The 27,894-nt window shown below is 49.7% G+C and overlaps 1 protein-coding gene across 3 annotated transcripts in view; it reads right to left on the bottom strand.

Moving 5' to 3' along the window:
• The window catches only part of PARL (presenilin associated rhomboid like), a 47,024-nt gene that overhangs the window by 1,237 nt on the left and 17,893 nt on the right, over positions 1 to 27,894 (bottom strand). Inside the window, exons 5-10 of one of the 3 annotated variants that reach the window (XM_044002993.1) lie at positions 27,177 to 27,272; positions 25,811 to 25,960; positions 22,655 to 22,725; positions 19,517 to 19,618; positions 15,034 to 15,131; positions 8,571 to 8,876 (exon numbers count right to left, since the gene is read on the bottom strand). In XM_044002993.1, the coding sequence (XP_043858928.1) occupies positions 8,765 to 8,876; positions 15,034 to 15,131; positions 19,517 to 19,618; positions 22,655 to 22,725; positions 25,811 to 25,960; positions 27,177 to 27,272 (629 nt within the window). In that variant the 3' untranslated portion in view covers positions 8,571 to 8,764. Of the gene's footprint in view, positions 1 to 8,570; positions 8,877 to 15,033; positions 15,132 to 19,516; positions 19,619 to 22,654; positions 22,726 to 25,810; positions 25,961 to 27,176; positions 27,273 to 27,894 lie in introns of those variants that run through there. The other 2 variants (XM_044002994.1, XM_044002995.1) reach the window with 2 other exon arrangements.

The following is a 27,894-nucleotide window of genomic DNA, read 5'->3' as shown; positions in this document are numbered from 1 at the left end:
GGGGGATCTCCTTCTCTGGAGGTCCATGAATGGAGGCTTCAAATGGCAGAGAAGAATTCTGGGAGTTGGACTAGCTGGCCTCTGAGGTCCCATCCAGACCTGAAAGTCTGGGATTCTAGGAGCATCCAAAGAGACAGGCTGGGATAACAAGGCCACAGAAGCCAGCCTTGAAGCCGGGAAGCCTCTGACACAGGTAAGGGCTAATCAGGGTTTCTCAGAGCTCCTAAGCAGGCTCCTGATCTGAATGGGGCTGGGCTGGGCTGGGGTGGGCTGTCTGGGATACAAAACTACCTGGGGGGGTGGGGGCAACGGAAGCCGAGACAACGTCACGGAAAAGCTGAGACTGGCCCCGGGTTGGGAGTGTCGAGGCTGACTCGCAGCTGATCAAAGGAAGGAAAAGCATTTCAGAAGCAGGAATGGGACCCGGTTTACCCACGTCTGGTCTCCCCTGTCCCACTTTCTCTCCTCATAGGCCCAGCTCCCTGGCAGCAGGAACAGTGCCTGCCCTTCTCCCCGAGGGCATCCCTCTCTCAGAATGGCCCCAGAACATGGGGATGGAGGCACAGGGAGGAAGCAGGGTGGCGGCCCGTCAAGTTGAGAGAAAAGAGGAAAAGGGACCCGCAGGTTTCCTGGATCCAGACTCGGCCCATGTGGATGGATGGGACCTCTTGGGATCCCTTGTTTGTTGTTCAGCTGTGTCTGACTCTCCGTGACCCCATCTGGGACTTTCTTGGCAGAGATACTGGAGTCGTTTTGCCATTTCTTTCTCCAGCTCGTTTTACAGATGAGGAAACTGAGGCAAACAGGGTGACGTGACTTGCCCAGGGTCACACAGCTAGGAGGTATCTGAGGCTGGATTTGAGCTCAGGTCTTCCTAACTCTAGGCCCAGCACTCTATCCCTAGCTCCTTCAGAGCTCAGATCATGGGTTGGTCACCTCCTACAGGAAGCCCTTCCTAACCTCCCTAGTGTCCAGTGCTCTGTCTTCTCACATTATTTTGGATTTACCTATTTACTTGTATCCCCCAGCAGAATTAGAATGTAAGCTCCTTGAGGGCAGAGACTGGACTTCATGTTTGTCCCTGTAGCTTCAATGCTAGCACACAGTAGGTGCTTGTGCCTTAGGAGCCTGACACTGATCTCTGCCTAGTACTAGCCCTATACTGGGGGAAGGCCTGTACAGTGAAATATGTCCCAGGTTCAGAGTCTCAGGTTCTGGGTTCAAATCTCACACCCTGTATGACCTTAAGTAAATCCCCAGTTCTGGGCCTCAGTTTCCTTCTCTGTTAAAAGAAGTGGGTTGGCCTCGATGACTTCTAAGGTCCTTTCTACCTCCAAATTTATCACCGATGCATCCAAAATAGGCCTGTTGTCATTCCAGCCCACCTATGGGGCACAGAGCAGCTAATGAGGGAGTGACAGATGTGATTCCCAGTAGCCTCGTTGTTTGGGGACAATGCCCGGTGAGCTGACAGAGAGAGAGCCGGTTCCCCTATCTCAATGATAGGCTATGACAGAAGAGGAAAATAATAAACCGAGTGGCTGGAAATGCTGACAGCCGGGCGAGGACGAACGGGTCTGCTGAAAGCTCCTGACAGCAGGCTTCTATTGGGGACACTAGTGGGCATGGATGTGTGCCAGGGTACATCACAGCCTGACAGCATCCCGACCAAGAGGAAAAGGGAGATAGAGAGGGAGCTCTACAGCAACGAAATACGACCCAACAAGCCCACCACCCTCCTCCCCCAGGTCCCCAGCCGAAGCCCCCACTACTTCTCTAGAAGAGCTTTAGGATCTTTCCTCTTAGGCTACCTCGTATTAATTTTGTTCAGGTGTTAATCTACATACTCTAGTCTGGCCTGATGGGAGGGAAGCTCACTGAGCAGGGACAGCTTCACCTTCAATTTTGTATCTCCAGCTAAGCTCAGCACTGTGCTTAGTACACAGTAAGTGCTTAATAAATGCGTGTTCACCGACTGCCAAGAGATTGAGTCCTTTGGAAATGAAGGTGCTGGTGCCAGTGGCAGGGGGAGCTCCCTCCCCTCCCCCAAGCCTATGCCTCAGATCAAGGTCACGGATTGATTCCGGGGAATCATGAGCCGGGATTTTATGAAGCCAGAGTCTGAGGCCAGGAACAGCAGGTAGGAGACAGAACCTGGAGTGGGCTGGCCCCGGGGAGTCTCAGAAAGCTGGCACTGGATGGGGGCAGAGTTGGGGTGAAGGCACAGCCAGATACTGACAAGCAAGGCAGGATGGTGGGCTGAGGGCAGTCAGGAGGAGCTGGGAGGACAGAGATCAGAGGGTGACCACAGCTGACCATAATACAAAGAAAGCCTGCAGAACAGGAGAGGAGTCACTTTATTGTCTTTTTCTTCCCCCCCCCCCCCTGCTTTTTTTGGTGGGGCAATGAGGGTTAAGTGACTTGCCCAGGGTCACACAGCTAGTGTCCAGTGTTTGAGGCTATATTTGAACTCAGGTCCTTCTGAATCCAGGGCCGGTGCTTTATCTACTGCTTCACCTAGTTGCCCTATTGATTCTCAAGAATGACCTTCACACCAAAAAGGCAAAAATCTTGTGCCAAGGCTCAGGTTAGAATCTTGCTGCTCCCAGGGAGCCATGCTCGTCCCTGCCCTTGTGTTCCCAGGGCTCAGCACAGACTGTGACACATTGTAAGCACTTTAAAAACGCTGGCTGATGGGATTCGCTGCAGCCTAAAAAGGTAAAGGGGAGCAGTTAGCTGCCTGTCTATGCTGAATCCCGACTCATTGAAAATTTACTCAGTGTCTACTGCGTGCAAAACGCTGACTTTCCAAAGCCCAGGTGCAGAAAACCTCCCACGCTGGGCCGGAATGTGCAGGTGTGATTCCTGAGCCCCTTCTGAGCAGGAGGGCATTGGAAGCCTTGGTGGGGAGAGGCGGGTGAGATTGCCCCGATTGTCTAAGGGGGAAGAAAAGCTGGATCCTGCACAGTATCTCTGGTGAGCACAACACACATTCCAGAGAAAGTTCATGGGATTTCGAGGTCAGAGGGTTCAGAGCCGTCTGGATTAAACATCATTTCACAGATGAGGAAGATGAGACTAGAGGGGAGGGGTACTTACAAAACCGCTTTATTGATTCCTTTTGTCCTTACATCACATTATACACATGCATACATATATATGTGTGTGTATGTAGTTCTGTACCCACATAAATAGTTCCCTCTCAAATCTATGTGTGTATGTGTGTGCGTGCATGCGCAAAGCCCCTTCTAAGTCAGTGACCACAGAGGACGGCGTGTCCAACATGCTGCGCAGCCCTCTGGCCTGAGGCAGGGTCCTGTGGAGCAGGGCTCTGAATCTCTGGTAAGTGATTGTGGTCCTCAGGTGTCCCCAAGTGAATCCTAGGACTGATCTGGAAGGGGAAGAGACCAGGGGGGTCACCTCCCTCTCTCCCTTTACAGATGAGGAAAGTGAGCCTCAGGGAGAGTTCCTAAGGGCTGGAAGGGACCTTGATCTGGACCAGAGTGCGGAAATGCCTAGGCAGAGCTAGGATTCAAACCCGTCTCCTTCACCGTACTATGCTGCCTCGCCAGCAGTGACCCAAAGGATGGCAAGACAGGGAGGAAGAGAGAGGCTGGGACAGAAGAGCGCCAAGAAAGGCCCAACATCACAGACTGACAAGAACTGGATCAGGCCTGACCTCCGAGAAGCACCTGAGCCCGAAGGACGGCACAAGAGCCATCTCTGACCTGTGCTGACAGTGTAGACAACACTGCCCCAGCTTCCTCTTCTGTTATCAGGAGGCCTTGGGGCAGGTGGCCTCTGGGGTCCGCTCCTTAAACAGAGAGGAATCAGACACAAGACCTAAAAACCTCCCAGGGGCCACCCTGGGCGGGACTTTGCCCCACAAAAGCACCACCTCAGTGCACAATACCCACCGCTCATTCCGGCCGGATCTGAAGGAACTGAGGAATTCCTTTGAGAACTGGCCCGCCTGCTCAAACAAGATGAAAAGAAATGGTTACTCTCTGGCTCCGACATCCTAACGAGGCAATGTGGGGCTGTGGAAAGTGTTGAATTCCGAGTTAAAATCCTTACAACCTGTGTGACCTTGGGCCAGTCACCTCCATGCCCCATGACCTGCTATGTAAATCCTGGGGCGTGGAATAGATGCCCTTCCAGCTCTCAGTCTGTGACCCCATGGTAGTCATTATCTAGGTCTGGTTAGTGAAGTTGCAGAGTTGTAAATAGGCCACCTCTCCTCAAGCCTTCGGATCATCTGCTGACTTGAGGAAGCGGCATCAGGGACAACGAAGGAGCCGGGGCGCCTGCATTTCCAGCTCGGCACACAGCTCAGTGACCCCTCCGCAGGTTGGCACACACTCGTTTTCAGTATTTGTTTTCCTCCACTGCTGAACGTGCCCATGGGATGCTAGGGAGCGCTGACGTGCTGGGACACACAATGAGAATCACAGTCTTTGGCTTGGAGTGACACTGTTGTCCTGAGCAACCCAGCTGGGAAGGGGCTTCCTCAGGCTTTTCCCCTCCCTTCACTAACCCTGGGAGAAGCATGGTGCGATCACTGGGCATCACAGAATCGCAGAAGGAGCCTCGTGGAGTCCAATCCCAGGGTCATGCTTGATCATATGCTTTAATCACGGACAGTAGGTAAGAAAACCACTACTGGCATCCCCGTGACTGAGAGCTGGGATCGAAATCCCATGGGTGGGCAAGCACACACAAGAGGTCATTTCTTATCTCACGAGGGCCGACAGAAACAGGAGACAGGCCATGCCATGGGTCGACCCTGTCTTTGGCAGCAGAGCCCCTGTTCCAGAATTCAGGAGCCAGCAAACTATTCAGTTCCTGGAGAGGAGGCACCACTGCTGTTTACTCTAGGGAGGGTCTGTCTCATCTACTACCTTGGACCTGACAAGGCCTCAGAAACCACTGGACCCCATAGTTCGATGGATAAGGACCCGAGGCTCAGGGAGTTGAACTGACTGGCCCAAAATGGCAAGAATCATTAATGGGACTTGAACCCAAGCCCAGACTTTGGGGGGTGGGGCTCCTTCCACAGCCTCAGTGTAAAGGGTCCATCTCAACACTGTCCCGTGACATGTGACTCAGCTTTGTGGAAGGCGGTCTCTTTGTCACTTTTGCTGGGGACCAAATCTTCCATCGGACTTTTCTCAGGTGTCCCCCACATTCTCCCCCCATGACCACATCCTACTGTAAGAGCACCTGCCAAGTCTTTCAATTACACCTTGTGCCTGCATCTGGGCCGAGCTTCTCCAGGCCAGGGGCTCCCTCAGGGCAGGGGTTCCCAAGGTCAGGTAGCAGGTGTTTGAAAGTGCCCAGTACAGAAGGGGCTGGGCATGAGATGAAAGCTCATGGGATGAAGACGAGTCCCAAACAATGGACCAGAAGCCAGCAGGTCAACCACCAGTGCTGTTTGTCGAATCATTCCAAGCTGAGCGGTCAGAATGAGTCTGACTGACCCGAACCTCTTTCCCAACACTAGTCCATGGGTGTGAAGAATGACTGAGTCTCCCTTAAGAATCGACATGAAACCACAGGCTGCAAGCTGAGTTTTATTAAACACAGGACGCAGAGCAAGGGGGTCCTTGTCCTCTATGAGGCCCGGTTTGTACAATCTCATCCTCAAAGCTGAGTGAACCACAATGATGTTACCCATCCTCCCCACTTGGATGAAGAGCTTGTTGGCAAAATAAGGCCAGGTAGCAAGGGGGTGAAAGGTAAGACTGGTTAACACTTGACAACAGGGTCAGAAGCAGCTGCCGGGATGAAGCCAAGCAGTTTCTGGCTTGTTTTATAAATACTCTCTGGGGTAGAGGGAGAAAGGGGTGGGGGAGGTTGTGTCAGATTCATTAAATGTAACCTCTTTAATTAAACTGCATTAATTATGGTTCTTTTCAAAACGCCTACAACTACATCTCGGCCCAGGCCGCACTAACTGGTATCCATAGCAAACCCAACAAGCGCACGGCCCAGTCTGTGCCTGAACAGGACTGTGTCCAAAATCGTTCTCAATCTGGCGCAAAGCCACTGCAAAGTGACCGTGCTAAAACAATGCGCTAGCGCGGCATTCTGGGAGACAGAAGATGAGAGAAGGGACCTAAAACCACTGTTAATCTGGCCAGGGCCTTGCCCATGCAGGAGCAGCCAGACAGACATCACCCTGTAGGACACAATTCTTCGGGTCAGCAGGCACCTGACCCCGTAAGTATGAGACTCTGCGTGTGTGTGTGTGTGTGGGGGGGGAGACACATATTTCACTCACATCCAACTCATCATGACTCCATGGAGGTTTCTTGGCAGAGGTGCTGGAGAGCTTGGCCATTTCCTTCCCCAGCTCATTTTACAGATGAGGAAACTGAGGCATATGGGGATAACTGACTTGCCCTCAATCGCAAACAACTAATTAATTAGCTTGGTCATACAACTAGTTAGTGTCTGAAGCCAGATCTGAACTAATGAGTCCTGATTCCAAGCCTAGTGCTCGATCCACTGCCTGAATATACTTACCCACGCATGTGCATATAAACACATACATGGACATAAATCCATAAACATTTATTAAGCGCCTACTATGTGCCAGGCATTGTGCTTAGCATGAGGGATACAAAGAGGCCAAAGACAGTCCCTGCCCTCAAAGGGTTTACAGTCTAACAGGGCAGACAATATGTAAACAAATAGAGATATAAAGCAAGCTACATACAGGATAAATAGGAACTAAGTAATAGAGGGGAGACACTGGAATTAAGAGGGGTGAAGGAAGGCTTTTTGCAGAAGGCAGGTTTAAGGTGTGACTTAGAGGACACGTGTGTGTGTGCACGTGTAAGCATATATGTATAACATACATTAGAAACGTGTACATATAGTCTCAAACAATCGTCTAGAACAGGAGCTGAACCTGCACAAGTCAATCAGGTGCCATTAGGAGTTGGGGTAGACACTAACATAATCCTTTCCTTTAGAAAGGTGGCCCTCACTAGCTTGGGATGATTTCCTGTGATTGATGAGAAATTTAAGCCTGCCCCTTTTCAGAATGCAGCAGAAAGCCAGCTTTCAGCTCTGGGGGGACCAACGCTCAAGGCAGGCATGAAGGTGACTGGTAGCACTGAGGCAGAAGGATGGCTCTGCCAACCGCAGAGCGATCCCCAGTCCAGTCCAGGTCTATGATATGGAACTCTGCCCATGCGTCTACGGTGGCTCACCGGGCTAGAACGAAAGCACCCCGAGGGCAGGGATGATCTTGGCCTTGGTCTCTGTATCTTCAGCATGGTGCCGGGCACAGAAGAGGCCCTGGATGAAGGCCTGACTGAATGATGAAAAATCAAAACTCGAGTTGTTCACATTTTAAAATGAGTAATGATTACAACTCATCCGGCACTTTCAGGACACGGGGATAGTGTAAAACTAAATTAAACAAGAGATCAGTGCCCCCAAAGGTCAAGGACAGCCACTGTCCGTAAACAAAGTCACTTTCCCCACAACTGACATGAGGTCATCTGACTGAATGCATCAGGAGAAGGTGCCGAAGTTACTTTCCTTTCTTGGTTGGTAGGCCACAAGGGCCTTGGGGCAGGGGGCATCCTAAGGTCAGTCCACAACCAGCTAGCCCAGTGAGGCCTCTCCTCTGTGCCCCAGGACAGCAGGGCACTGCTGCAGATGACACCTCAGAGGCAGTGCCCCTGCATGCAAAGAGGTGGGTCTTCCACAAGCTCACAGATGCTTTGGGGCTGACTCGGAGTGGATTTCATCTGATTCCTCATGGCTAAGGAAGAAAACTTTCCTGCCCTCATTTCCTAGGCACCCCAATGCATCTCTCTTTATTTAAAAAATGGTTGTTAACTTTTCAGGAAAAGTTAAAAAGGCTGATGTTGCGTTAATTCCCTAACATCCTGAATTTCCAAGAAATAATTCTCATGCATGGGCAAAGATCCCACTGAGGAGGGTGATTCTGCTTCTGACTAGCAAACAAGGTTTTAGTAGGATGTTAAAACTGGAGCATAAGCACTCTCGTTCAAACGGGAAATTTTCAAATGTCAGATGAGCTGGGCTCAGGTTCAAATGTGAATTCATCCCACACCTAGATGACAATTTCTATTTAAAAACTGTGCTGAAAATGAAGCTCAATGTACTCCACGCGCTGCAGGCAGCAATCTGCATTTCCTGTCTTGTGAAAACCACTCAAGTCGCCTTTCCAGACCAAGGCCAGAAAGGGCATCTTTATTCACCAACCACCGACGGATCAAGACGAATAAAGAGGCCCAGAGGAAGCAGGCAAAGACACCTGAATAACCAACCGCCTGCATCAACAGCAAAGCTGGGTAACTGCCACCCCACAACCCCCCGAGGCAGGAAGATATTGGAAAGGAACTGATGGGGAGCCTCCGCCAGCGTCAGACGGTGGCGCTGAAGTGTGTAACTCACTGGGGAGCAATGACAATCCTGCTGCTCACAAACTGACTTAGAGAGCGTGAGGCCAACTACTCACCGAGGTTTAAGCAGAAGACGAGAACCGCAGCTGCAGCAGCCCTAAGAAACAGCCTCTGCTTGCAAACTAGAGACAGAAACATTTATTGGGCCAACTTTCTCTCAATTCACTTCCTACTGGAAATACCATTACAGCTCCAGGCCCTCCAGGTGCCTAGGCCTGGGCTTCCGGGCTACAGCTGAGATGCTGGGACTCGAGGGGCGTCTGTCTCTGTGTCTTCTACACGGGGCCACACCGAGGCACGACTCTCCTCTGACAGGATCACTCGGATCCACCTCCTTTCTTGGGGTTATTAGTCCTCATTTCATGCCAGATTTTCACTAGTGGCTCTCGGTTCTTCCAAATCAGCTCATGGCCATGGGTAATATACCATCTGGCAGAGAGAAAGAAAACAAGAAATCAGGACTCACAGGACACAGACCATGAGTGTGGATGCCTCTTTTTAGTTGCCATCAGCATCCCTGGAGGAGCAGCTGCACTGATGACACGAGTCATCCGAGCTTAAAGGCTGGCCACACCTGCAAACTAGGCTGGTACTGAGATGGATCTGTGATGTTTAAAGTAAAACAAAGAGGGGCAGCTAGGTGGCGCAGTGGATAGAGCACCAGCCCTGGAGTCAGGAGAACCTGAGTTCAAATCCGGCCTCAGACACTTAACACTTACTAGCTGTGTGACCCTGGGCAAGTCACTTAACCCCAACAACAACAAAAAAAACAACAACAAAAAACAACAACAACAACAACAAAAAAGTAAAAGTGGGAGAGGGTCTGAACCCTGGCTCCGGGTATGCTTGACAAGTTGCTTCACCTCTCAGGCAGTTTCCTCTTGGAGACAGGCAGTCACAGGGACCCATCCACCTCTCAGCAATGCTGAGAGAAAGACTAGAATGAGATCATATATACATGAGAGGGTTTCCTAAATGTAAAGCTCCTCAGGGAGTGGGCGCAATACACACTGGCTGATCTGATCTGACTCAGTGTGTTTGTTGAATTATATGAGGAAACCAGCTTTCTATCCTTGTCAAGCAAAAGATTAAAATCTGAAAAGCATTTACACAAAAACAGATATTTAATCAATGGCTCTTGGAACCAGATTCCCTTGTAATAACAATAATTGGGGAAACAGGGTCCTGATTATGGCCAGCTAAGGGTAAATTTCTATCTTTCATTTGTCCCACTAGCCTCCCCTGGACTGCAGGAGAACAGAGACTGTGAGGAAGTCCCCAGAGCAATAATATTCCATGCCCTCCTCCGCCTCTTCCCAAGCAGAGGCTCTGGGGCCTGATCAGTCGGCACAGTCTATTAGTATAAACAGGATAAATTGAGTTGCGCCATAATTATAGTTGTGATCGAGGAAAGAGGAGATGAGACAAATAAGGATACAGTTGCTGAATGAGTCATGGGCATGAGGGCACTGAGGGCGAATGAGGAAAATCCTTCACACTAAGTATGGCTGCAGGGTGTTCCCTTCTAGGGCATGGGGCTTCAGAGAAGTGACATCTCCCAGGGTATAGGAAGCCAGGGCTTCTGAGGCTTTATGATAACCAGGTGCTGCTCACAATAATACAGACTTCCCTAAAATTTGACTTGCTACTGCAAGCTGCCTTAGGGTTTAAGAAAAGATAAAGACTTCTCAGGGACAAGTTGGAGAAACTCAGGAAATGGAAAAGGAATCTTGGTTACAGAATGCACTGAGACTAAAAATTTGCAGGTTAAAAAAAGGCAACCCAATTCCAGTGAAGTCTGAAAAAAGGAGGCGTGTGGGAAAGAGAGAGCTGTCAAGTGTCGGAACGTTTCAGGTGTTAATATAAAACTCTTTGGAGAATAATGAGCATAAATTCCAACCATTTGTCATAAGCATCTTCTGTTCTTTATCCTGTGATAGTAACAAGGAGGCTTTTACCTACAATGAATTACTGCCAACGCAAGGATTTCTATTCAATAATCAGTGAAGTTATAAATGGTACCAAGTCACGGGTGGCACCTCCTACAGAAGGGAACTGTGCCCATGCAATCTACCGCCACTCTTTTGTTTAAAAAAAAAAAAAGGTGGGATAGAATTTTCATAATAGGTCAACCCAAAGCCACCCTCACTCCCCCCAAAGCATGCAGACTAACAGCAAACAATCAGCATCCAATCTGGATCAATCGTTCTTTCTGGAGGTGTGTGTGTGTGTGTGTGTGTGTGTGTGTGTGTGTGAGAGAGAGAGAGACATTTAAGGCCCTGTCCAATGTGTATGGGTGTAAGAATTTACACACACATGCACGTGTATTATGTGTGTAAATAAAACCAGACTCTGACTTCACTGGCATAAGGGAGATTTCCTTCACAAATGCAGGTTAGCGGCTAATCACCTTAGGCACCTGCCAGGGTCCTCACAGTTAAGTGACTTGCTCAGGGTCACACAGCTGTACCCACCTGTCAGAGGTAGGTCCTCCTGTCCTGAAGGCCCACAATCTAACCATTACACTAAATCACCCTGCCTGTGCAGCAGGACCTCATTCCCTTCGTGCTGCAAGGCTTGGTGCTCTGGATAAATCTCCACCCTGCCCCAGACCACTCTCCTACCACCTCTGGTCCACCCTGTCCCCTGTGCCTGGTTTAGTTTCTCTTGCTCTCACCCAACCTTCAGGCCAGCTCCTCTAGGAAGCTTCATCTTTCCCCTTTCAGTAAGACTCCCTTAAACCATAAACAGACCAAAGATAAATTAATGATCCCATGAGACAGCAAGAAATATTAGAACACAAATAAAAAGACTGAAAAAAATGGGAAAAATCAACGTATCTGATACTGAAAACAGCTGATCTGGAAAACAGGTCAAGGTGAGAGAATCTGAGAAGCAACTAACTTTATGAAAACCATAATTTAAAAAAAATGCAACCAAGACACTATATTTTGTGAGAAAATAATTATTAATAAATTGATACCTTGGAGGACCCAGTGATCTCCCCTTCTTTCTTAGTTGCTTCCCCCCAACCCCCCCAGCACACACACCAGAAAATCCAGGAAGTTCTAATCTTGTTTGGGACCTGCCTACTAGGGTATGGTAGAGATGAAGATTGATTCTTTTGTCTAGCTAAATTGAGGAGCTGATGGGATTATACCACACCTAGACTTTGCCCCTGGGGAGAGTCTTTTGCACACTTTTACCTGAAGTCATTATCTAGAGTTCATTTTAATTTGGACCATCCTCAGGTCATGTCAACCAACAGAACTGAAAGATGCTAACCAATTAGCTTTGATCAATGCATAATGAGTGCCTCAATAAAAAAGAGGCCTTAACCTTGTGAAGGTCTCCATCTTGGTTCACACTCTTGGCCTGAAATGAGGTCACTTGGTGTGCTCTCTACCTCTTAGACTTTGAGACCACATACTGTCTCTCTGAGAGAAAAAATGGGTCTGGGGCTTTTCTCCTGCCTATGTTAAATGTCATGCAGTCAATTCTTTACTGGTATGGATCATGTTAATCAATAATAAATGCTTACTGCCAAAATAGGTGCAATATCCATTAATATATAAGTAGCAATAATTTTAGAAAGTACAGTTTAGCAACAAATATTTTTAAAAACCACAATTTCAAGAAATAATAAAAACTGTCCAGCTCTATTAGAACCAGAAGGCAAAGCAAAGCTAAAAGAATCCACTGGACATTTCCTGAGAGAAACCCCAAAAGGAGTGTCATAGACCCCAGGAGTGTCATGGTCAAAATCTTTCCACATCAAAGCAAACATACTGCCAACATCCAGAAAGAAGCAAGTAAGAAGGACTCACAGTCAAGATCACACAAGACCCGGCAGCTTCTACTCTACACTAAAGGAGTGCTTATCTTCTTTCACAATAGGACTAATGCAGAAATATGTTTAATGTGATTGTATATATATAACCTATATTATCTTGCTTTCTGTCTTGGGGAGGAGGGAGGGAAGGGAAGGTGGGAGAAAAATTTGGAACTAAAAATCCTATGAAAACAAATGTTGAAAACACTAGAGGAGTGCTTGGAATATAATGTTCCAAAAGACGAAAGATATGGGCTTAACAGAAAGAATAACTTACTCTGAAAAGCTATGGGGGTGGGGGTGAACTTTTAATATAACATAGAACTTTGAAGCATACAAAAAGATTAGAGTTGGATAGTAACTGAAATGTAAACACAAGAGCCAGGAGAAATCTAGGAAGTTAAATTTATTTGAACAATTGCTGTATGAAGACGATGCAGTGCTAACATTTTAACAGAAGTGAGAAGAACAAGAATACCTTCAGAACCTTAATATCATCAAAAGACATTAGTGGAATGAAATAAGAAAAGTGCTGGACCAAGAAGTGGATTGGTTCTGTTCTGAGGGTTTTAGGATAAGAAAGAGAAGGGAAGGTAAAAGGAGCAGATTAATGCAGAAAACTGGAAGAAGGGGATGGAACTTGCTATTTCTCATAAATGGTGGACATGGGATTATACAAAACATGGAGGAAGGGGCCCAAGATATGGACATCAGTTAAACTTCACTCTTTAACAAAGTAGGGTTGAACACACACACAGGTTTTGGTGTAGAAATACATCAATCTCAATAGGGTAAACAAATGAGGATGGGTTAGGCTAACACTGGAAAGGAACAGGTGCAAGAAAAATAAACTTCCTTATCTTTAAGAGAGGGGTTAAAAGGAAAAAGAAAGAAAAGATGAAGGAACTAGAATCTAAGGTGGTTTCCATCAACTGGGAAATAGCTGAATAAATCTGGGTATGTAATTATATTGGAATATTAATACAGCCTAAGAAACGAAGAAAGAAATTATTTCAAAGAATCTTGAGGGGGCAGCTAGATGGCGCACTGGATAGAGCACTGTCCCTGAATTCAGGAGGACCTGAGTTCAAATCCGGCCTCAGACACTTAACACTTACTAGCTGTGTGACCCTAGGCAAGTCACTTAACCCCAACTGCCTCACCAAAAAAAAAAAAAAAAAAAAGAAAAAGAAAAAAGAATCTTGAACTATGAACTGATACAGAGTGAAGTGAGCAGAACCAGGAAAACAATTTGTACAAAGACACTGTGAAGAAAAACAACTGGGAAAGACTCAGGAACTCTGATCAAAGCAACAATCACCTACATCTCCAAGAGGTGAGATGAAGCTCAAGGAAGGTGCCTGGAGCAGAAAGGGGAGGGGATCAATGGGCAGAGGGATGCACTTGACTATTCTCACCAATTACAAAGGCTCCCTCCCCCCTTTGTTTTTAATGGGAATTAGCAATATTGATAGGGGGGTTGAATTGGGGAAAGAGAGGGAGGGGAGGAGGGAAGGAGAGAGGGAAGGAAAGAAAGAGAGGGAAGGAGAGAGAGGGAGAGGGAAGGGGGGGGGAGGAGCACTGGCACCACAGAAACATTCTTTAAAATGCATAAAAGAAAACAGAAGGAAATTCAAAGGGAAGGACCAGAAAAGCAGGATGGTTTTGAAAGTGATGTGTGGGGGAAAAAAAGAAAGAAAGAAAAAGAAAAGAGAAGAAAGCGATGTGTGGACTTCATGATATCCTTTTAAAGAGACTCACGGTTTCACATACAATCTCCTTTTTGTGCTCTATGTGTATGTTGCAATGCTCTTTTTTTTGGTGTTTAAGCTCAGAATAAAACAAATTACAAAACTCAGTTGATTTTGGCTGTCACAGCTCCAAAATGTGAGTCTGGGAAGGGCCTCCTGCTGCCGTCACAACGAGCTTGGCAGAGGGTGGCCCACACAGGGGCCCCGGGCCCCTCTGTCATGGCTCACTGGCAGTGCACAGGAATGTGGCTCCATGGCTTTCCTGGCATCTCCCCAAGGCCCCACAGAGCTATGCTGCCTCACCCCTCTTCTGCTTGGGATACTTGCTCTAGACACAGAAGCTCAGAATTCTGGAGGCTGAAGAGATGGCCCTCGGCTCCCATCCATCCCTGACAAGGGCTCACTCAGCCTCTCCTCCGAGGAGCTCCCTGGACAAGGAGCCCCCACCCCCCACTCCCTTCCTCGGGCAGCCTTTGTCCTCTGGGGCAGCCTGAAAACCTGAATGCCGCAAATGCCTTTGCTCTGTCCTCCCTCGCCTCCCGGGTCCGGCTCCTGGGTCCATCCTGTGGGACCAATTCCCCACTTCCCTCGGCCACACGTTGGCCCCCACTGAGCCTCCCCTTCCTCCAGAGAAACAACTCTGGTTCTTCCAGACAAAGGGCTTTGCTATGCAGAGAACTGCTCTGACAGAGGCTGATCAGACCAAGGAATCAGAGCAGGCGCGATCGATCAAGGTTGTTCTATTCAATTCCAGATCAAGGGCATGGGTGAGATGAGTGGTCTTTGCTCCTGCCAAGTCCACACCATCAACTGTGTTGTATAAATAAAGTCACAGCAAATGAAACTCCTGATTTGGGGGGGGGGGATCCTTTTCCATTGTACAGTCTATGAATTTTTCTGGACTTTTTTCTTTTTGGGGGCGGGGGGTGGGGGGGTGGGATGAGGGTTGAGAGCTGGAGGTGAAGAGATGCTAATTTGGTTTAGGAGACCAATTCTCACTTACATTCCAAAAAGAGCTCCCCCAAGATGTGCCGCATGATCGAAAAACTTCCACCCCAGGATCATCCCGGCTGTGTCCATCGCAATGATGGCTTTCAGGGCCTAGAATCCAACAGAGAAGGCCATGAGAAAACTCCAGTGGGGGCTTCCATTTCCAGCCGTGCCAATGGCAACGAGTCAACCAACCGAGGATTTGCCTCTAGTGGATCGCAGCGCCATCTAAGTGGGGCGTGGTGCCGCACTCCTGAGGCACCGGACGGGAAAGCAAGCACTTGCCTTCCAGGAGGGCACACCACAAGGCAGCCTTTTTTTTTTTTTTTTGCAGGGCAGTGAGGGTTAAGTGACTTGCCCAGGGTCACACAGCTAGTAAGTATCAAGTGTCTGAGGCCAGATTTGAACTCTGGTACTCCTGAATCCAGGACCGGTGCTCTATCCACTGTGCTACCTGGCTGCCCTGAGGCAGCCTTTTAGAACATGCAGAACGCCCCCTCCCCAAAAGGGCACTGGAGCAATTCACAACTGGGACCTAGAACAAGAGGCCTATTCTTTTTTTTTTTTTAAAGTATTTTATTATTTTCCAGTTACATATAAAGATAGTTTTCTTTCTTTTTTTTTTAAAGTGAGGCAATTGGGGTTGAGTGACTTGCCCACGGTCACACAGCTAGTAAGTGTTAAGTGTCTGAGGCTGGATTTGAACTCAGGTCCTCCTGGCTCCAGGGCCGGTGCTCTATCCACTGCGCCACCTAGCTGCCCCTAAAGATAGTTTTCAACATTTGTTTTCACAGGATTTTTAGTTCTAAATGATTTTTCTCCTACCCTCCCTTCCCTCCCTCCTCCCCAAGATGGAAAGCAGTCTGATATAGGTTGTCTATGTACAATCCCATTAAACATTTCTACATTAGTCACCTTGTGAAAGAAGAATCAGAGCACAAGGAAAAAAGGAGACCCATTCTTGCTACGCCCTGGGTAGCTCCTAGGGGAGGAAGGGATAAAACCCTGCCTGGGTCTGGCCTGCTGGGCCCATCCGTGCCCAGACCACCCAGCAGCGCAGAGTGGTGTTCTTTCAAAGATCCCTGCTCTCCAGAGGGGAGACATCTACATCACCCCAACACTCTGTGGTCATCGCTGATTCTGTCCAAAGTACCTGCTCACTCTGCACTGTCGCCAAGAGGCAAGTGGGCATCAGGAGGCTTGGTTCCCCTCTGCCTGGGCTCCCCACAGCTGCAGCCTGAAAAAGCTAGGCTGGAAAGGCTGAGACTGCTCCAAACTAGGCCGACACCACTTCCAATGACAGCAGCACTCCAAGTTCTTAGTGCTGGGGGCACCACATTCAGAGAAAACCAAACACACACAAACCAGGGCTCATGCCAGGAGTGAATTAGGGGTGGGGAGGTGGGGGGCTTCCTTCTCACTGTGGAAAAGGCTACACGATGGATTTAGAAAACACTGATTCAGAGTGTGCCCACAGTGCAAAACGAGATACGCTAGCCCTTAAAGCCTCGCCAGGCCAAAAGCTTGCCAGGACATCAGTCCCTTCATGCCTGCTTCAGACTTACAAGGCTGCCCTCAAGACGTGCAGGAGGGGGCAGCTAGGTAGCACAGTGGATAGAGCACCGGCCCCGGAGTCGGGAGGACTTGAGTTCAAATCCAGCCTCAGACACTTAACACTTACTAGCTGTGTGACCCTGGGCAAGTCACTTAACCCCAATTGCCTCACCAAGACGTGCAGGAGGAGGCCCTGCCCCTGCCCCCAGAGCTCTGATCCCATGGGTAGTGGGCACCGTCACAGGAGGAGCCACATTGTCTAAGGGAGCTACTTAGAGACCTGATGGCCCAAGTGACTTGCTCAGGGTCCCCCAGCCCCAGTCTGAGGCAACAGCTGAGGCTGGGCCTCCCCAGCTCCTAGGTCAGCCCTCTGTCCCTGACACCATGTGGTCTCCCAATGGAGGCAGGGAATGACATAAGGGAGCCACCAACCTCATGCAGAGAAGGAGACAGATGAGAAAGAAAGGAGGAGGGCAGTGACAGGGGCATTAACAGAGCATGCACAAAGCTGAGTCACTTACAGTGACATTAAGTTAGGAGTGAATATTAATAACTATAAAATCAGACCATCTCCCAGAGCATGTGGCAGACTCTGCTTTACCAGCTGCCGGGAGGCTCATCCTCTATCAGAGCTGTGACCGCCCCCAAAGAGAGAAGGGCCCCCCGGGGGGCTGCCCTCAGACAGAGAGCTGAGGGTGGTGGAGAGGGGCCCTGGTGCGGCTCCACTCAGGAGCCTGGGGATGAGGAATAGCCTGGCCACATTTGCACTGATGTTTGTAAAGCACTTCCCCTGGGGGCGTGGGGGCAGCACCTATTTTATCCTCCCTGTTTTACAGATGAGGAAGATGCAGAGACAGACAGGAGGCCCAGAGAATAAAAGCACTGGAGAGCCCTTGGTCTTTTACTGTCCTAACTGACCCCACTGTGGGATAAAGGCAGAAGAGAGACAAGGAGAAGAAAGGAGCAAAGGAAAGGGGAGATGCCTAGAGAAAGCCTGTATTCTTCAATCAGCTGGTGGTGCAGTGGACAGAGCATCAGACCTGGAGTCAAGAAGACCTGAGTTCAAATCCAGCCTCAGAGCCTTGTGCGATCCTGGCTAAGTCAGTTAACCTTTGTCTGCCTCAGTTTCCTTAACTATAAATGGGGAAAACCGTAACACCTGCCTCCTAGGGTTGTTGTGAGGGTCAGATGAGATCATAGCTGTAAAATGCTTTGTAAAGGCTAGCTTTTGTTACTGTTACTATCATGATTACCCTGGAGTGGTCACACACTTTGATGAAGTCCAAACCAATTAATTAAAGGATGGGGGTCTGTCTGCCTCTGATCTCCTGCAGACCCCAGACCTGCCATCGGCTCGCTGCACGTGCAGCCCCACCATCTGTGCTCTCGGGCCATGGTCACTGCCGGGCCTTGTCTGCAGGGAGCCTTTAGGACCGACCGTTCTGTAGCCTCACCTCTACCCCCTTGCCTGTGCATCCCCAAAGCTGCCTGATGCAGCTCGGCTTCAGGCGCTGATCTTCCCAGACCCAGGGCCTCCCCCCTCATCTGAAGGACCAGCATTGCTAGGGCTTCACTCTCAGCACCCAGCCCAGCCCTTCCCTGCCCTACCCCCCACCGCAGGCAGACCAGGGGTGCAGGGACCCCAGGGGCTGGTTCTTGGGCTAGCATTCCAGGAGCCCTGAAACCCCCATCCTACATGCTCCTGGCCAGGCTCCGTGGAGGGGGCTCCCCAGGCCACATAATTAAAGGGGAAGGCCGGGGAGGGAGAGCGGGGACGGGAGAAAACAAGACGAAGGGCCCAGATGTGACCTCTTTGGAGAGGCTGTGCCATGGAGACCCCCAGTACTGTCCTGGGCTGTCTACACGGGGACTGGTCAGAAGTCAGTCGGATCCCACCCTGACACCTGCTAGCTGGGGGATTCTCAGCAGATGACTTGACCTCTGTGGGGCTCCGTTTCCCCATCTGTAAGATAAGGGCATTTGGATCTGCTGGCCTGTGAGGGCCTGCCAGTTCCCAAACACCAGGCTGGAGGCGGGGCCAGAAGTCAGTGGCCAGCCCACCCTGACGAGCTGGGCTGGCCTGGAGAACTGGGCTGGGGGCGGTCTCCTGCAGCCCCTCCCAAGGAGAAACATTGGCTGCATCTGCCAGGAGCAGCTGGCCTACAGTCTCCTCATTTGATGCTCGCCCCATCCTGCCTATTATTACATTCTCTCAAGTTATTTCTGTGCTGGAAGAAATGCTAAATTAGATGAAAAGACCAGTGCCTTCATCTGTTTTCTAATGCAGAGCCGGGCCTGCGCTCAGGGGCAGTGTCTGCAGAAGTAACACTAGCTCCTGGCCCCTGTGAAAGCCACCCAAGGGTCAGATAAGGTGCCGCCCTTGGAGGGAGAGAGGGAGGGAGGGGCATGGGTGCTGAAGTCAGAAGGAACGGCCTTGTGGGCACTGGGGCCAGCTCCCTCACGGCGGGTCCCAGGGTGCTGGGCATTTCTAAAGGCCCCCAGAGGCCAGTAGGCGTTCGGGGTCCCTTCCAGGTTAGAGCTGTGTGGCAGAGTGCCCAGCCTTGGGTCAGGAAGAACCAAGTTCAAATCCTGCCTCAGACACTTATTAGGTGGGTGACCCCTGGCAAGTCGCTACATCCCTGCCTCAGTTTCCTCATCTGCAAAATGGGGATCACAACAGCCCCTCCCTCCTGTGGTTGTGGTGAAGGCCTGGCACAGAGTGGGTGCTCTACAAATGCTTACGCTTCCTGGACTGGAGGCCCCACAATGAGTGGGGATCCTGCCTTGGCCCTGCACTTGGTCATGGGCTCACTCGAGGTCAGGAGAACCGAACGTTTTGGATGTTTAAAGAAGCCCCTTGGGAATCTCGGAGGCACTAGCGGGGGGAGGAAGGGGCCAGAGAAGTCAGAGGCGAGCACCCAGGGGCCCCCCGGAGCACTCACGTTTCCTGCAGTGAAGGTGAACATGGGGAGGAAGATGATGGCCAGCTTCCCTTCAGGGATCTTCGTGCAGACGGCTGCCAGGACGGTCATGATGGCTCCTGACTGCGGAGGAGAAGAGGGGGGGGTCACGGAGCGGACCTGGACGTGCCCCCCAAACCCCCATGAGGGGCCCTGAGCGTCAAGGCAAACACCAGGGGGACCTCAGGGAGGCCTAACCGCAGCCGCCATTGGCTTGTGGGTCCCTCTGGACCCTCGTTAGAGCAGAAGCTCCGTGAGGAGAGGGCACAGTGCCCAGCACGGTCAGCACCCCATCGGTGCTCGCTGACCGACTGACCGATGGACCGAAATTCTGAGCCGGACACTTGGGGCTTGTAGGGACCTGGAAGAGCACTCCCTCTCTGAGCTGTGAAAGACACTCGTGCCCCCAAGCCCCTCCAAGTGCCTGTGCAGGAGTCTCAGCTGTTCAGGCTCTGCTATCAACAGTAGGCGACACCCCTGCCAATGCTGCCCGGGTGGGCAACTAGGAAGTGCGACCTCCAGTTGTGTGGATGTCCCCTGAGCAGGGAGGAAGGTGATTCTAGAACCTGCTCCAAAGTGGAAACTGAGCTTCCGCAGCTGAGAAAGAAATTGTGCAGGGGCTGGGGGGCTGGCCCCCATGGGCTTTCTCTTCAGATTCCAAGATTCCGGCCCACCCCTCTGTCCTGTGCACCCAGCTGAGATGCCCCAACACCCTCGGGCACCAGAAGGGATCTTTCACAACAGGCTCTCTGTCTCCTGGCCTTTGTCACACTATGATGTGCCTTTTACTGGGACAGCACTATGACCCCTAGTGCGGTGTGAGCTACCCCACTCAGTAAAGAGCAGGGCCTCAACAAAGGTTTGGGGAATGAATGAATGAACGAATGAATGACTAAAGCCCCAAACTTAGGTGACATTCATTCACATTCAAGTTCAACATCCTATACTGGACAGTTTTTGAAAAAGCTGAAGCCACAAAAGAAAAACAATCAATGCAATGGTCAGACACAATCCCAGAAGACCAGGAAGGGACGGGGCACAACAAGACCTGTGGTTTATTTTGGACACGGACAACATGGGAATTTGTTTTGCTTGACTAGGCACATTTGTTATGTATTTTTTCTTTTTTTTTTTTCTCATTAGTTAGGGGTGAGGTGGGGGTGGGAGATGGGAAGGAAAGAAAATAGATTTTTATTAGAAAAAAATTTAAATTTAAAAAGAAAGAGCATTTGAAAAAGGCCCCCCACCCCCCAAGCTTCCTATAGTTAAACTTGAAGAGTAAGTGTGGGTGAGGGTCACTCTTCTGGCCCAGCCCGGGGTGTGGTGGGCAGAGCAGAGTCGAATTTGAATCCAGGCCTTTTGAATGACTTGGGGCAAGACCAGGGCCTAGCAAATTGTGTCGCATGGTGAGTGGTTATTCCCCCCAAGAGGGAAGCCAAGGCCAAGACCTTGAAGGGTGTGCACAGCCACAGAAAGAAGAAGATCCCGACACCCCCACCTTCCGGTGACCCAAGCCTTCGAAGGCAGCCCAAGTACCCTGGGAAGAGTGCCCCGAGGAGAAACAAGCTTGCCCGCTGTGCCGTCATGAAGTCTCCCTTGATAGAGGACACCACCACCCTCGTCTTCATTGTGGGTCTCAAGACCAACAAGCACCAGATGAAGCAAGCTGTAAAGAAGCTTTATGACATGGACGCGGCCAAGGCCAACACACTCATCAGGCCTGCGTCCGACTGGCTCCAGACTAGGATGCTTTGGATGTTAACAACAAAATTGGAATCATCTAAACGGTGTCCAGGGCATCTGGGTGGTGCAGGAGGGCCTCAGACACTTGACACTTATAGCCGTGTGACACTGAGCAACTTGCTAAATTCTCGTTTCGCAAAAAAAATTATTAAATAAACTCCAGCATACTATTCCTCTACAATAAAGAGAATTTCCAGTAAAAAAAAAAAAAAAGGAGAGATGGGGAAACTAAAACCCTCAGAAATGTGCTAATCAAAGTAACTCTGGGCAGCAGCAGAGCTGGGACTGAAACAAAGATCCTATGATTAGAGTCAGAGAACCAGGAACCAACCATCTCCATGTGCCACACCCAGATAAGCATTCCTAATCCACGTGAGTCATTACTGGAAAAAAGCAGGGCTTCCCTCCCCCCATCTATTCTGGCCCAGAAAGCTTTATGTTTATCTCTGATCATGCCCATATACTAAAAACAACAAACGCTTAGATAGAGAAGAAAAACATAAAACATGAAAATAGGGACCTCAAAACAAATCAATAAAAGCTGAATATTTATATAATGTAGAAAGGATTTGGAAAAGGATTTGTTTGATGGCTCTATACTTATTCTACTTCTAAAGTTCATCATGAAGTTATTTTAAAATTGTTTTAAATTTATTAATTCAGTTTGGGGGAAAAAAGTGATTCAGACTTTCCAGGAGTGCTGCCCACTGAAAGAGTAAAGTTGAATGTATTTGTCTATGATTTTTCTTTTCTGGGTTGCTAAGTGCAATTCAAAAGAAAACATTCGGATTTTTCATGTGCAAAGGGGAATCACTGTTTCAGCTTTTAACCTTCAGTTTTAGTCATGATGTTAAAAGGATTAGATAATCACATGGTCTCTGACGAACACAGAGAAGACTAGGAAGACTTCTATGAGCTGATGCAAAGTGAAGGGAGCAGAACCCACCAAAGGGTGCACACAAGGACTCCAACAACGCCTAGGGCAGGAACAATAACCAAAAAGACCCAAACCGTCCCCTTCCCTTCTCTGGGGAGGTGGGGAGACTGGTAGTTCAGCACCACGTATGCTGCCAGACATGGCCTATCTCCAACCACTCTTTCCAACCTTTTGTTTCTTATTTATTATAAGCAATGCCTCCTAGGTAGAAAAGGCATACACGTGGAAATAAAGGTGATGCAAAACCCAAAACATGGCAATAAAAAATAAAAAGAAAATCACCTCCCCCACGTTTCTGCTTCAACAAAGGACAACACACTGTGATGCACATGAAGAGGCTTGGCAGAAGCTGGAGCCCGAGAGGCGGAACCACACTGAGACAATAACTTACAGGGGTTTAAGAAATCATTCTGACAGCAAGACTCCCGAGCAGCACTTACCGCACCGAGAGATGGTCCGAATCTCCCTGTGGCCACTTTGCTGACATAACTGACGAAAGTGGAAATGACGCCTGAAAGGAAGCAGAGAGAAAAAAACACATTCTCATCAGGACCCTGAGCTGTCCAGGCCCCTGCTGGGGATGGCTTTGCAGGACAGACTCGAGCCCAGCCTGGGTGGATCCCTGGATCAAGACAGCTAAGCCCCACATAGGCTCTGAGGGCCATGGCCACCTTGCCGGCCATTTGTTCCTCCTCCCTGGAGGTTCTCAGGGCAAGCCACAAGACCACTCCTCACGTGTGCTATGGAGGTGGCTCCTGCTCAGGGAAAAATTCAACTTGATGGCCTCTCGAGTGCAGATAGACTCTGACATGTGGGGAATTAGTTCTGCCTGCCAGTTCAGGGAGTGACTCAGCCGTATTTACAATTTATGTTTATTACAAACTTAACAACTGCAACTAAACGTGAAAGAAAAAAAGCCCAATTCTCTAATATGATGAAATAATTAGATCTATATTTTAACACATGAATGCATCTATAATGATGACTACCAGTGCTCTGTGTTAATTCTGTCATTTCTTTAACCTTTTATGTATGTTTTTATAAAACTGGCAGAAGTTGGGCCAGGTAGGCAGCACGAGCAGGAAGAAACAGATGGACCCCCCACATGCTGCTTGCATACAGATGGAAGATATCCAGCCCCTCGGGTCAATTCTTTCTGCAGGATTTAGTGGAGGAAATGGACCCAGACTGCAAGAGGAGGGGTGTGGGCACACCAGGGAAGGAAGGACTTTTCTTGTCACCCAGAAACCTCTTCTCTATCACCCTCTAGAGCATCGCCCTCCTTTTTTTTTCAAAGCCTTCCTCTCCCTTGAAGCCTCTGTCCTTATATGTGGGGACCCTCCCCCCCAAAACTCTGGCCTCCTAGTTAATAAATCCCCTGCCTCTCATAGCCACTCGCCCTCAAAGACATACAGGGATGGCGCTGCCTTTGATCTGAACATCGCCATCCCTCGTCCACGCCACCAAACTGGCCTCCCCACTTCTGGTCTCTTCCCTCTCCAATCCACTTTCCTAAAAGACAGATTTGCTCATGTCCCGGCCCCACCCAAGAGTCTCCAGCAGATCCCTAGTGCCATGAAGACAAGATGGCAAACCACCTTCCTATTGCCGCCCTCCCTCGCCTTCCAGCCTCATTCCCCATCACTCCCCTTCGCACAATACCCTAAAGCCAGTGGGCCTTTCTGTCGATCCCTGAGCTGGATGTTCAATCTGTCACCTCCAAACTTGACTGCCCCCGCTGCCTGGGCCTTGTGGCCTCCTTCCCCTTCACCTCTGAGTATTCCTGGCTACTTTCAGGGACGCAGGTGCCTCCAATATGCCCAGGTCTGAAGGAAGCCTTCCCAGAGCCCTGTTTCTCTCCAAATTACCCTATTTACCCCTCTCTGTTTGTATAACTTATCCCTCAAATAAAAAGTAACTTCTCTGACAATGAGAGCTTGTCCTTGCATCCCCGGGAACTGACAGAGTAGAGGCTGAAAAAATACTTGTTTAATTTAGGTGATATTTGCTCTAACTTGAGAGGGATGGACAGAAATGTTTGCTGAGTTGTTGTGACTCTTTGGAGTGTTTTGCCCTGTGGCTGCTGCTGCTGCCTGCCTGCAGACAGGTTCTTCTCTTCTCTCTGCATTTTGGGATCCCTATGACAACAATGCCCAACAGCGTGCAGGGGGATGGGTCTAACCTCCTCCTCAGGCCTGGGGCTTCTGCACTGGGGCAGAGGGCTGCTCGTCCTAGAGGTTTTCTGGGAATCATTCCTTGGAGTCCAAGACCAGACTCCCTTCCTTTATTTACTCAGTGTTCTGGGCACCGGCTGCTCTCCAGGCTCCACCACCCCAAGGCCTTTGTGTGAAGACTTCTGAGGAAGGGAACTCATGCCCCTGGGAGGCAGCAGCCCATTTCACTTTCTGATAGCTCAAGCCCACTCAGGAAGACTATCTCTGCCTCAAGCCTAAATCTATCTCTGCACATATCAGAGTTTATGTTTTTCTAATCTTTTTCAAGATCCCTTCCTGAGATGTTTTTTGTTGGTGGGTTTTGTTTTGTTTTGTTTTTTGTTTTTGGTCAGGCTGAGACCTTCTGGTAATTCTTCCCAGGAGTTTTTCATCCACTTTGACTCTCTTCTTTTTCTTTTTTTTTGTGAGGCAATTGGGGTTAAGTGACTTGCCCAGGGTCACACAACTAGTAAGTGTTAAGTGTCTGAGGCTCGATTTGAACTCAGGTCCTCCTGAATCCAGGGCTGGTGCTCTATCCACTGCCCCACCTAGCTGCCCCCACTTTGACTCTCTTCTTCTGGTGGCCTCCACAGGCATGATTTCATCTGGTCCTCACAACGACCCGAGGGCATAAGGGCTATAGGTATGGCAACATTCCCACTGTGCAGATGAGGAAAATGAGGCCCACTGGAGTAGTCACCACTAACTGGGGCCACCTGGATCCAAGAGCAGCTCTACCAGCCCTTGGTTGTGGGTGTCTGGAGGGGCCTTTATCAGGGAGCTGGGCTTATTTCCTCTGTTGCTTCTGATGCCCTTTCCTTGGGCTACTTCTCTGCTTTTGCTTTATTTCTTTTAAACAGCAAGTCTTTATGAGGTCAGAGATGCTCTTAGTGGGCCCCTCGTAGCTACTGACATTTATTCCCAGACACTGTTTCTTTTCTGGCTGCAGCGGTTCCTTTGAGGGGGTCTGGCACCTCTGGGGCTCTGGAATCTTCCCAAGGGTTTCTGGGGTCCTTTCCCGAGGCCTGAAGACCACATGGTTCTGGGAGCTCCATGACGCTGCATGTGATGGACAATCTCTATGGCTACATCTATGGCGTTCTTGTTCTAGAGCAAGGGCCCCTAAGTGGGGACTTTGCAGAACAAATGAAGGAGGAAACTCCTCTGAATCTGAGTCAGGACCAAACACTTGCTAAGCAGGACAAGGGCCTTGTCTCCCAGGGGGCTGAAGATACCTGATCCCCAGGGTCCCACCCTTCTAAGCCCCAGCTCAGTTAAGAGAAATCTCAGCATGGCCGGGCCCTAGGGGCTGAGCAGGGGCAGGCCCCCAGGGAGGCAGGCCGGCCACTGTGGGGCGTGACTCGTGGGCATTTGGGCCATTACCTGCAGACAAGTAGACGGCCACGAACTGCTCCTTCCCCAGGATATTGACTATGCTGGTGGAGAAGCTCCACAAGACGTACATATTCGCCATCATATGCAGCAAGGAGAAGTGGCTGAAGGTGGAGAGCAACATGGGGGAGCAAAGGGCTTCTGCAAAAAAGAGGAGAGCAGGGTCAGTGTCAGCCTCAGGGCGGGGGGGGGGGGGAACATGACGACACCCACCCCCCTTGCAGGTCCTGGGCATGTTCTCAGGGGCCGACATCCCTTGTGGGTCTGACCAAGAACATGAGTTCTCGCCACGTAGCCCAAGGCCTTGGAAGGGGCTCAGATCCCGGGGACCACAGGAGAGGAAGCCATCCTCAGGGCCCCCAGGCAGGTCCTGGGCCACTCTCCAAGAGTCAGGTACTTCCACTGGGGAGGACAAAGCCACAGCAGCAGGGAGGACATCTTCTCAGGGCTCCTTTTCCAGAGAGAACAATATCTGAGCAAGGTTCTCTTGCCAAGGGCAGGCAGTGCTGCAGGGGAGCCCCTCCTCACCCCCGCGCCCAAAGACAGAACAGGTCGGGCTGCTCTGTATCTCTGGGAGAATCCCCAAGCCCAGCCCCCTTCTCCCCAACGTCTGCTGCAGCACAAACTCTGGTGGAAACATCCCTGGCAAAAACTTCCATTTCGATCGGTCATTCCATAAGCTATGAAGTGCCTACTATGTGCTGGGGACACAGACACGAAGAATGAAACCGTGCCTGCCCTGGTAAGATGTCGATATTACCAGGATGTCTCAGGAAAAGAACAAGAAGTTCTGTGCAATGTTTCCTCCAGATTAAACCTCTCCTAAGTCACTAACAGCACCTACACATTTTGCTCAGAGCTCACTGGCCACAATTAAAAAGAAAAGAGAAAGAATGAGAGTCTTGGGCCGCTGGGGGTCTGCTTGGACATTTCCTCCCTGGGTGTGAGGCAGCAGCTCCAGCAGCAGGCGCTAAGCTCTGCTAGATCCTACCAGGCTTTGGCACTGGCCTGATGAAGGGCTACGTTTGGTCACTCGAGGCCCGGCCAAGCAGGGGCTCATTGCCAGACTTCGACTGTGGCAAGTGATGAAGACCCTCCTCTAGAAAGCCAAAGAGCTCTGACCCTGATTTAGTAATCTCTTAATGGGGGTGGGCAGGGGAGGCCCTTCAACTGCCCATTTTAAGGAAGGAAGAGGGCTCTGGGTGACAACCTCAGACAGGATGGCCACACCCATGAATCAGGGGTCTTGGGACATACTGAGGTAACACCTTACTCAACATAGACCTCACTTGTCTTCCACACAGGACACCTTCTCCCTACCCCACCCCAATACAGCCACAGGGCTGGTGAGACTTACTAGAGGCTGGATTAGACGTGAAGTACTTGATCATTGACCTCTGGAGGGAAGGTACTCGCCACAAACAGAACACAAAGACATTGGCAGCTATGATTCCTACAAACACAGGAGATAAAAGTGGAATTCAGGTAGATTAAGCCAGGCTTTAGAGTAACTAAGGACTCTGATTCATAGTAAAGTCATCCCACTTACAAGACACCAGAGGCAGAAGCTCCTACGGTTGGGGGGTTTGGCCCAGAGAAGAACTTTTGTATATAAAGGTCTCTATTTCTGTGATAAAACATTTCATTTAATACACACTAAATTTCAAGAATTACTGTTCTGATTATAAGAGCCCCCACCTACTTTTGTTTTTCTCCAAGGCAAACGTTTACAAAACAAAAAGAATGATGGACTGAGAAAGTGAGGAAGGGTACAGATTTTTACAAGTATTTTCAAAAGGCCAACTAACTGCTGAAAAGCCCTTTCCAGCCTGTGCCTCTCCCCCCACCCCAACCTCGGGGACTCCTATGAAAGCGCAGGAAAGCTCAGCTCTATACCTGACATGACCATCTGCAAACACATTTTATGTCACAAAAACTCGTGGGCAATCCCAAAGAACTTGGAAATGGGCTTTGAAATTATGTGTAAGTTTTAGGTTCATCTGGCTGTGTGGGAGTGGGTGCCGATCTTCTATCTTTCTACCAAGAGCTCACATTAACCCTAACTATGTTGAGCT

This window comes from Dromiciops gliroides, chromosome 4 (assembly GCF_019393635.1).
Source record: "Dromiciops gliroides isolate mDroGli1 chromosome 4, mDroGli1.pri, whole genome shotgun sequence".
NCBI classification, from domain to species: domain Eukaryota; kingdom Metazoa; phylum Chordata; class Mammalia; order Microbiotheria; family Microbiotheriidae; genus Dromiciops; species Dromiciops gliroides.
Note: the sequence above shows the minus strand (reverse complement) of the source record. Positions and strands in the feature narration are given on the sequence as shown.